The sequence below is a fragment of the Sinocyclocheilus rhinocerous genome, unplaced genomic scaffold (assembly GCF_001515625.1).
Source record: "Sinocyclocheilus rhinocerous isolate Xijiao unplaced genomic scaffold, SAMN03320098_v1.1 scaffold1956, whole genome shotgun sequence".
Taxonomy (NCBI): Eukaryota; Metazoa; Chordata; class Actinopteri; order Cypriniformes; family Cyprinidae; genus Sinocyclocheilus; species Sinocyclocheilus rhinocerous.
The window spans coordinates 926,620-937,236 of record NW_015638932.1 but is presented as its reverse complement, the minus strand read 5'-3'; the positions used below and the strand labels follow the sequence as shown (position 1 = coordinate 937,236).

General features: G+C 37.9%; 1 protein-coding gene across 1 annotated transcript in view; it reads left to right on the top strand.

Moving 5' to 3' along the window:
• Positions 1 to 10,617, top strand: part of LOC107750057 (partitioning defective 3 homolog B-like) — a 177,748-nt gene that overhangs the window by 28,334 nt on the left and 138,797 nt on the right. The window contains exon 3 of the mRNA XM_016565315.1: positions 9,230 to 9,398. Within this exon, the coding sequence (XP_016420801.1) occupies positions 9,230 to 9,398 (169 nt within the window). The remainder of the gene's footprint in view (positions 1 to 9,229; positions 9,399 to 10,617) is intronic.

Sequence of the window (10,617 nt, the reverse complement as noted above, 5' to 3'; positions counted from 1 at the left end):
ATAATATTTCACTTTATTTGGTATTATTTCTGGTATTATTACACTCTCTCCAAACGTTCCGCTGCTCACAAAAGAGTGGAGAGAGTGGGTTAAGCAGTAGCACCAATCAACGAGAGCAATTTTGAACTTAACTCATCAGTCCCTCAGGCCATTTTGACCCAAAAAGTTGTTTAAAAAAAAAATCTAAAAATCATGTGTTGATCAAATAAATGTGTCTTTTACATACTTCTGTCACACTTGCACCGGGAATACACACACAAAAAATTGAGTGGATTCGAGGAGTTTAAATGGGTGCAATAAAAAAAAGTAACAAAAGTGTCCCTAGCGGGTCAGACCCGCATAGGAATGAATGGAATTTACGAGAAAACAGCATTTTTCATTACATTAGAATTTTTTTTGATATACAAAATCTGAGACACCCAACTTTATACCCAAACGATGGGCTGAGACTACAGAATATCCCCAATGCAGAAAAAACTCTCTCACACACACACACACACACACGCACACACACATGCACGCACACACACATGGTACACACACTCTCATAGAACACATTGTAATATTTTTCATGTTTCTACTGGGATATGACTGTCATTTTTCCATTTTTTTTGACTTAACACAGTTAGATTTGAGTGATGTGGTGGAGACCAATGAGTTTATATCATATTTATATTTTTAAAAATATATTATATATGTATTTCATATTTATGAAATTGTATGAATATACATATGTTTAGGTTATAATTCAGTTAGAATTTTTTTATTTTTTAAATATGTAATTTGTAATGTTTCAATATATATTTTAATCCATAAACAACCAAACTGAAGCCTTAAGATTATCTCATTTCTCATGTTTCACTTGTTTTGCTCATTTAAAAATCTCCATAGAGTTCTATAGGCCCCATAGTGGCTGTAACCATAAAATGCAATTTTATGTAATTTTTCCCCACCAGATGGCATCAGAGACACTCAGTGACTCAATTCCCAGGCCATCTGTTGGTTTTTGATGAAACAAGACTGAAATTGTGTCTTTCTTTGTTGTTGATGTTTTGTTGGTGAAATAATGTACAAAAACTGCTTATTTGCTTATGTTTTCTTAAAAATATCCAGAATAAAAGGTAAATATGATAAAAATAACCAAAAAATAACAGAAAACCTGCATAAAAAATTAGAAAAAAAATTAGAAAAATGTTCCAATATAGGCTTTCTGGACCAAAAATAAAATTAGTGTCATTTTTGGCCTTCGGGTCATTTTGACCCGCGAGGGACACTTTTGTTATAGGTTCGGGAGGGACGGATGAGGGTTAAAGGAAATTCCACGAGAAAAAATCCTGAAAGATTTGCTTTAAATTGCTTATGTCATACAAGGGCATTTTATCATATTGAGAATCACACTGGTCCAGTTGAGAATGTTTTTTTCTTCAAGATCTAGTTTGTTGTTGATCTAGTAGTTGTTTTGTGTAATGTCAGAAGCCTAAAAGATAATGCTCAAATAATATCCTTTAGGATTGGTTCCAAATGATGAATTATGGAATCCTGTCTATGTTCATTTTGGATTATTATTTTTTTTTTTTACTTTTTAAGGCTATACTAAAACTTTTGGGAAACAATGCTGTAATTAGTGTGTGTGAAATTGTCTGAGAGATGGAAGGGGGTGTTGGATGGACGGATGATTAGGTCTGATTGACCCCACATTGGATGTTTCCGGCTCGTTAGGCAATGCAAGATGCCTGATTAGCGCTTTTGATTCCTCCACCGAGCCCGTGTGCATCTATTTTTCAGTGCATCCTCCCTTCTCCTGCAGGTCAGGCTTTAGGAACAAAGAGACCAAACATATAAGTGAGATGAACAACTTGCTTCCAGCTACTGGGATGTTAAATGCCTTGTAGTCAATTTGTCTCATGCTGTGCGTGCGTGAGTGTGTGTGTGTGTGTGTGTGTGTGTTTGATTACTACCATAGCAAGGCTCTTAAAGCCAGAAAATGAACATCTCTGCTTTTTAGAGTGTCAAAAAAAAAAAACTGCCTGCAAGTGTCAAGGTAGCACAAATGTGTTTTGGTCTCCATGGTAACTCCCTAGAAACCACATGTTCTGCCGACACTGAACTGAAACATTTTTATTTTTCCCCCCAACATTCTTCAGTGAATATGGTTCTGTTGTCTGATTTTGTTCTGTTGTTCTGTTGTCTGACTATTTCTCTTGTTTGCATCTGGGTCAATGATGTGATGCTCATTTTTTGTGGATCTATTAATTTAACTACGGATGTATTAATTATATAAATTGTTGCACTGGTGTAACTGGCTTTTATTTATTTACTTATTTATTTATTTTGTTTTTAATTCATGTATTTATTTTTTATTCCTGCATTTATTTCCACATTTCTGCATTTATTTCCATATTTCTTCGTTTTTTATTATTCATTTGTTTTTATTCATTTTTAAAAAATTTTATTTATGTGTTTTAATACATGTGTGTGTGTATGCATTTATTTATTTTTAATTTTTTCGTACCATAATTATTTACTTATTAATTTATTAAATATTTATTTTAATTACTTTGGGGAAACTTATTTTAAAAAGTGTTTTGTCTTTGGAAATTTATATTTGAAAAAAAGTTTTGTCTGTCAGTTCGGTGTAACATTCTTGATATTCATAATATTTATAAAACATACTATACCTTGATGTGTTGACTCACATGTAAGGTGTAAGGAAAACATTTTACTACTCGGTTACACCATTTTAAATTTTTAGAGTGATTACATCAAAATAAAAAACAAAACAAAAAAACAATGACACCAAACATAATGAATACATTTTTTTCATAATCACTTCATCTTTGTTATTATTTGTAAGCGACCTAGCTGAGTGTTTCCTGCCGCTCAGAAGTGCGAACGAAACATCACAGCAAGTTTCAGCGCTAAAATCAAGTTCACACGCATTCAGCATGTTTACAAATGTGTGCCGCAGCCGCAATTCCTCATAAACCCCCTGAAGCACGGATCTGAATGGAGAACAGCACCCTCCACACGCACACACACATAGACGCTTTGATTTACTGCAGGTTCCAGTAAAAGGCAGCTGCGCTTGCACAGCGCACCCTGCGACGTGACAGGTCTTATTATTATTTATAAGCATTCATAAAGAGAAAGGGTAAATTTGTCATTAATCTTACACACACACCACAGCCCAGGGGGGATTTTGGCACATTGTTTCCCACAAAGTAGCTCACGTTAAAAAAGCCCACTCATTCATCAAGATGCTCATGTGAACACATCCGTCATGTTTTTTTCCCCCTTCCAATGATCTAATAATTAGCTCTCTCTAGTGCTAAGCTAATGCCAGCTGCTCTCTTTCACCCTCACGTAAGACCCTCCATCAGTCCCCCCCTTCACTGGCACATTTACCCCCCTTCAGATGCACCAGAGGGGCTGACGCTCAAATGGAAGGCGTGATTAAGGAGAAGAGGGGGCGGCAGATACCTGTGGAGCAGAGCCGCCACTCTAACTGCTTTCTCTTTGACCCGCTCTCGCGCTCACATTCTCACTTTTTCAGTTTCATTCTTTGCTTTATTCTCCTTTGGAATCTGTCCTTTTCATTTCCATTTTAATTCCTTTACAGCACAGGTTCCCAAAGTTTGTTGTTTTTTGGTCAGGCAAACCCCTTTATACATAAAATATTTACTTGAAGTACCCTCTGAAATTTTAAGTTGATATTTCAGTAGTTTAACAACACATTTACAAGATCTTTACTGCAGGTTTTCAGGATTTGACCCCAGTGTACATGGTAAAATGTGATGTTTCTCTCTTTCTCTCTCTCTCTCTCTCTCTCTCTCTCTCTCTCTCTCTCTCTCTCTCTCTCTCTCTCTCTCACACACACACACACACACACACACACACACAGGCAGAGCTGTAGGTGTGTTTGATTAGCAGAGGTCAGGCATCATGTTCTCTTCAAAGACTGTGAACGAGGTGCTTCATTTCCTGAGTGTTCGCAGCCTGTCTCTGTGTCTCCAACACTTTGTTAAAGAGGAATTCAGCTGAGATTAGAAGTGTGTGTGTGTGTGTGTGTGAAGTAAAAAAGGCCTGAAACAATGTATGAAGAATAAGCATAAGTGACTGCGTTTACGAGAATGATCGTCGAGACGGGTACTATTGACATAATTATGTGTGTATGTGTCTGTTCAAACATGAGGAGATGCGAAAGACGAATTAACTCAGTCTGAAACGCGTCTCTCTGTGTGTGTGAGCGCGCTTTCAGGGCTCTACACTTACTTTTCTTTTTAGGAGCGCTTGTGCTCCTAATTTAAAACATTTAGGAGCACGGTCAAAAATGTAGGAGCACCTTCTAATCCGTAATCAAAAATTCTGATAAAAATGTCTTTATGAATGGGTAATTGAATCATTGACTCACTAGATTCGTTTAAAAACGCAGTTCATTCATAAACGAATCACCGCTGTGTTTGAATGGAAATGCGCAGCGGCTCAGCTGTTACTTTGTTTGAAACTATTTTCCTTGACGAAATAGAGCAAAATAAGGCAATTGTGTTGTTGTCAGACAATATAAGTCACTTAATATTAACTTCTTGTTTAATGAACTGTTGTATTAAATCAATATCACATTTGCAAACTCCCTTAATAATCATTAAAAGCTGTCACTCATCTTAGTTCATCGCGATCTCACAAAACTCCATTATAATCGACGAAGCTCCCTACACTGCACAATGAATATCTTATTTACACCCTGTCAACACTTTGTTATAATGAGAGGATACGTCTGTGATACATTACTCAACGCTGCAGAAACACATAAGTACGTTAGAACCTTTGAACCTCCCTCAGCGCAAACACAAATATGCTGATCGGGTCAGTCGCACAGGTGCTCCTAAATATTATTTCATAGTCGCACGCAGTAGTTTTCAGTCGCAAATGCTCATGCAGCCCGTCTGCTGTTTTTGTTTCATGCAGATATGTTTTATGTAGTACAGTTTCACACAGCTGAAGTCAGACCGTTCTGTTTTTGCTTCAAGTTTCGAAATTTAATTTAAATCAAAAACTGCTCATGCTGCATGTATGCAACATCTTTTTTTTTGGATCGTGATCAAAATGCAGTGGTTGCCTCTAATTTGAAATGGAAAGAGCACAGGCAAAGGCTTAGTTTGTTTATATGAAGAGATTTCTTTTATTTGCATTATTCATTTATTTGGTTTATGTTTTAAAATTTCAGTTTAGTTTTGTTATTTGACGTTTCAATTTCACATAGAAATACACAGACTTTTGTCTGAGAAATAATAAAAAGACACCTTTTCATTTATAATTTGTCTTAAATCTCATTTTGTAAAAGAAAATCATGAGAAAATCATTTGTGAAATTAGTATTGTGAGTCGTATCACAATGTGTGTTGAGTGAATCGTTACATCCCTAATTTCAGATGAAGGTTGTTTTATGTCTTTTGTATATTACCATGTATATTTATTAGGGCTGCACGATAAATCGCATGCGATTTTTTCTTGTCAGAAAGCCGGTTCTGTAATCAGCGGTAAATCTCCATCACGTGCGTGCGTTCACATTGAGCAGCATTAACTACACAGAGCCGTTGTTCACTGACGAGCTGCGCAAAAAATCGCGCGAATATGAACGTGGTTTTGCGCAGCTCGTCAGTTAAATATCGCATGCGATTTATCGTGCAGCCCTAATATTTATGTAGATATTTTTCTGTGGGATGCTCTGTTTTAGGCTGTAAGCTCTCATACGTGTGTGTTTGTGTTTTAGCGGTTACCCAATACCCTCTGGGGGTGAAAACTGTGGCCCAGGTGTGTCTTTTTGAGAGGTAATCTCACACATCTGGAGCCGATGTACAGCACACACATGGCGGCCGATCTCAGATTAGTCTGGTCTGCTCCTTAATCCCTGTAATTCCAGCCTTGTTTGCACGGCATCACCCGCAATCACATTCCGAGGATTTTACCTGTGTTTGTGTGTGCCGACTCACTGTGTGTTTGTGAAGGCCTCAGCGCAGGTCACACAGGTGTGATTGATGTCAGTGCCCCTCTGTGGACGATCACGGTGGGAGATTTAGACAGACTTTTGTCAGGTTTATTTGTTATCTAGAGTGAAAGAGGGGCACGAATGAGAAGATGGAAGACTGTACAGGGAACTGGAGCGAAAATTAAGAATGTGAGGTAAAGTAGGACTCTATGCTCTAATCACAGAATCCAGTTATAAAAATTGTATTTACTGTATAATGCAGAATGTCACAGAATTTGGCAAAATTTGGATGAATAAATCAAAAGTAAGGCTGTATAATTAAGTGTCTATGAATGTTAAACTGCAAAAAGATTGATTTTTAAATAATTGATGACAGAAATATGTTACTATTGTACAGTAGAATGTACTTCTCAAAGTAATAATAACAAAAATTATAATACTGCTTATGAGAAATATCACAAAATGTCAAACAATTTTCTGCCTGCCTATTTATTATTTTTTTTTACATCAGCTTTTTATAGATGATTGTGTTCTCCACGATAACACTCAAAATCATTATCATTTTAACAAACGAACAGCGCATTCACTTGCACCGGTGAAATCCTGTCGTGACCTAGGCGTTGATTGGCAGGTGGGGTTGGCATGGCAACAGGCTCCGTATCTCATTAGCATGCAGGTGGAGCAGGTAATGGATTACAAGAGGTAGTGACATTAGTCAGCATTGTTTGACATCATGTTTCCTCGGGCCAATATCTGCGTTTGAGCTGAGAGAAGAGAGGGCGAGATGGCTGCTAACTTGAATGCAAATCAATTCACTGGATTTTGTCACAAATGAGAAGAAAGTTTGTAACAACAGAGAAGTTAAAGGGGTCATATGACGTTGCTAAAAAGAACATTATTTTGTGTATTTGGTGTAATGCATTTGTTTATGTGGTTTAAGGTAAAAAAAAAAAAACATTATTTTCACAGAATTGAAAAGTGTGTCCGTGTTATAGCCCTCACGAGAGGCATCTGTGACCTGCCTGGCTGCTATTATGAGGGAAGGAGTTTTCATTTGTTTTTTTGTTCTGTTTGCAGCTCTGTGATTGGCTGAAATCGACACATGTTTTTTTTTTTTTATGAGTCACACACCTCTACGATCTTTCAGGAATAATGTGCAGCATGTATACACACAACTGTGCTGATGAATATCCCAGCCCGCACGCTTCAGGCCCAGAAATAGAGTTTGATCAGGTATGAAGCACTTAGAGGAAGAACCGGAGAGAGACGGCCATCTATCAAACCCGAGGAGAAGTGATTCCCCAAGATTACTTTTCCCCTCTCTCTCACTTTTGCCATCTGATCTGGACGATTTCTGTTTATTTTTCAGCACGAGAAATGTCAGGCCATTGAATCACGCAGACCGGGTTGGGGTGCACGGCACAATATTTCCCCATGATTGATGATGCGTATTCCTGTCGCGTGTCACCGGTTATTGTTTTCCTGAAAAGCAGTCACAGATGCAGATGACTTCATATCGAGCTTCCGTCTCACCCTGCTGTATGTGTTACCTGCCCTCGTGGTTGATGTTCCCTGGCGTTTTTTTGTCTTTCATTAAGCCGTTGTTTCCTCTGCCAGGCCTTTGACGTGATTGGAAAGGCGAGTGTGGGCAAAGAAGGGAAGCGCTAATTCATTAGTGGCTGGCGAATGAATTCATCAGACGACCCGGCTTTATGGCCGCTTGTCAACGTGCCAATCGGAGACGGTCAGAGACCACAGCGCACACAAACGTATTCTCTGTCATTACCATCGACGTCCTCTCAGCTCATAAAGCTACCGTGACATTATGTTTGACAGCTTCTGAGTCCCTTGTCACATCTAATTTGACCATTGATGCTTAACGCATGTGCTCACAGACACTTGTCGGCTTGGGTTTTATTTTTTAATTTCATTTTATATTTGTTTATCATACTGCCTGTCTTGTTTATATGATCGCAACTGGTTTTGGAAAAAAGCTGTAAGCTACTCGACCAATGCATTTCACATAAGCTCTCAGCCGTTACATTAGAGTCTGTTCTATAGACAATTAGCGGTTGCCGGTGTAATGTGTCTAATTATTGTCTGATGGCTGTGTATATTAACTCGTTAGCAATTACTTATTACATTTCGGGCCATTTGAGGCACCTGCTGGAATAATACCATCTCTCACCAAGAGATAAGCATGTTTATTTTTTCAGTATAGCATACTAACATACTAGCAATATATTTGTGGCATGTGTACTGTGCACTGTTTGCTAAGGATTGCCTATATTTGCCGACATGTGAACAGCAAACACTCCTGGGAGCACTGCATCCCACAATGCAATGCACTCAACTTGACCTTTCCAGTGTGGCGAATGAACCAGCAGTAGCATCCGATTCATTATGCGATTGGACTGCCAGCATCAAGACATGCTAAATATATTCATGTTTTGTTTTTGATTGGTATAAATTTTAAGTTATATTATTAATTATTAATAATTACATTTTATATAAAATAAAGTACTTTATAATACATATTTTAAGTAATGTTTTATTTTATGAAAAAAAATAATATAAACTATTGTAAACTTTTAGTGTTAATGAAGCTTAATTTTTTTAAATTTTTTTATTATTATTTATTTATTTATTTGTTTATTTACATTCAGGTGTTTTTTAGTGTTGCTGAAGTGTCCAAAAACATTTTGGGACCACTGTAACTTATCTAGACTTTCTCATACTGTACGTCCAAAGGAAACAGCTTCTATTCTTCCAGTATTACATTCATAGTAATTTTTGAAAATCTATTATTAATATTGGCCTGTGTATTTCAGAGCTTTGCTCTGAGTGAGAATGAATTATCAGTAGTACAGTGGCACTGACCATCCACTCTACCTTCCACTGAACAAATCTTTGTGCCTTTTTTATTTTGCGTATACTTTTAAATGAATGAGCTTGAGGAATGATGTCATATTCAGTGTTCACCGTTTTCATACTGTAATTTTTGTTGGGCAAATTATTTGTGGTATGGATTTTGTACAAAACAAAAAAGTAAACAGTTTGATCGATGCCCATATATTGGGACCTGCAGTTCTCTTTGTTTTCAGCTTTGTGTGTGTCTCTTGTGATGTCCTGTAAAATAGATATGATGTGTATATACAGTGTACATTTTTAGCTGTATGTCTTGTTTGTTAGTTAGTGATGTTTTTTTCTGTTTTCTAATCTGCTTTGTGTTTGCTGTCCTCAGCTGAAGGCTGTGTATGAGAAGATGGAGCTCCAGCAGAGGGCGATGTTGAGTCCCGGAGGGAGTGTGGCGTCCGGTCGCTCCAGCCCTGACCCCTCTGAACCTGAGCTCAGCGTCCTGCAGCCCTACCTGGGCAGTGAGATAGAGGTTACCCCCTCCACCCTCAAATCAAGTATGTCAGTGCTGGAATTCACATGTCCTCATCAATCACAAAGAAAAAGATGATAGATATGTTTAGCATGATCCACCAAAGAATCATGCCAGAATTCTATTGCATTCTATTCTATTCTATTCTGAATAGATTTTTCTGCCAAATAATTACAAGTACTGTCTTGGATCTTATAAGTTAGATGGGCAAAATGAAATTGTTGTTGATGTTTTAAAGCCTTATTCAAAATACAATTATAAATTATTATAAAAAAGTAAAAACTACTGTAGGTGAATGAGGTATGTTAACTGTGGGTTCAGTTTGAGTCCCTGAAGCCTCTAAGGGTTAAACAATTCTTAGTTTCCAACATGCACAAGTGTCTTTCATTTCCAGCGACCACAGACCGACTGAATGGAGAAAACATCAGAGTGTGTTTGGTGGTTTTAAAGTGTCAGTTACACAGTTGTAGATAGTGAGTGTGATTTGTTTTCATAGTTATGTGTGAACTTGTGTGCATGTGTATTAGCAGCTCGTTATTGAGCTGATTTAGTGTGTGCATGTGTGTATGTTTGTGTTGTTTAGTGTTAACCCACTGTGCTTTGTATAATGTTTTGGAAAGACACTAGGGTGAGTCAATGATAACAGAATTTTCACTTTTTGGATCACTATCCCTTTAAGACTTGTTAGCGACCACCCATAATTCCCTAGCAACTACTCAGCAACAGATTTGTGGCTATCAAAGTGGCTAACGCTCGCTCGATGTTCGACTGTCACAGCTGTATCAATTCAAATGAATGCAAACATTACACTTGCCATTTCTGAATACATCATTGTGACTGCTCACTCAGCCTTGCCCTGACTAACCTTCCCATAATGCCCCTCTCTGAAGCCAGACTGGAGGCAGATGTCCCTGTGTACACCTCAAACATTGCCATGTCGTTACATTACAAAAAAGTCCACTGTCAGCTGCACACACAATGCTCGTCTCGCTCATTTGTCAATTAAATGATGCCGGGGACAAAGGAACCGTGCCCAATGTAGTTTAGTAGCTGTGCCGTAGTGTCTGTGTGTGTGTGTGTGTCAGCACTTGGGATTTGCTGTTGAAACACAGCCGGGGCGTTAGGGAAGTCAAAAAGGAGTCTTATTGAATCAGTGGCACTAAAGAGGAGGAAAGGCCTTCATGGGATCAGGGTTAACTTAATTAGTGTGTGTGTGTGTGTGTCTGGGGTGCAAACAGGAATAA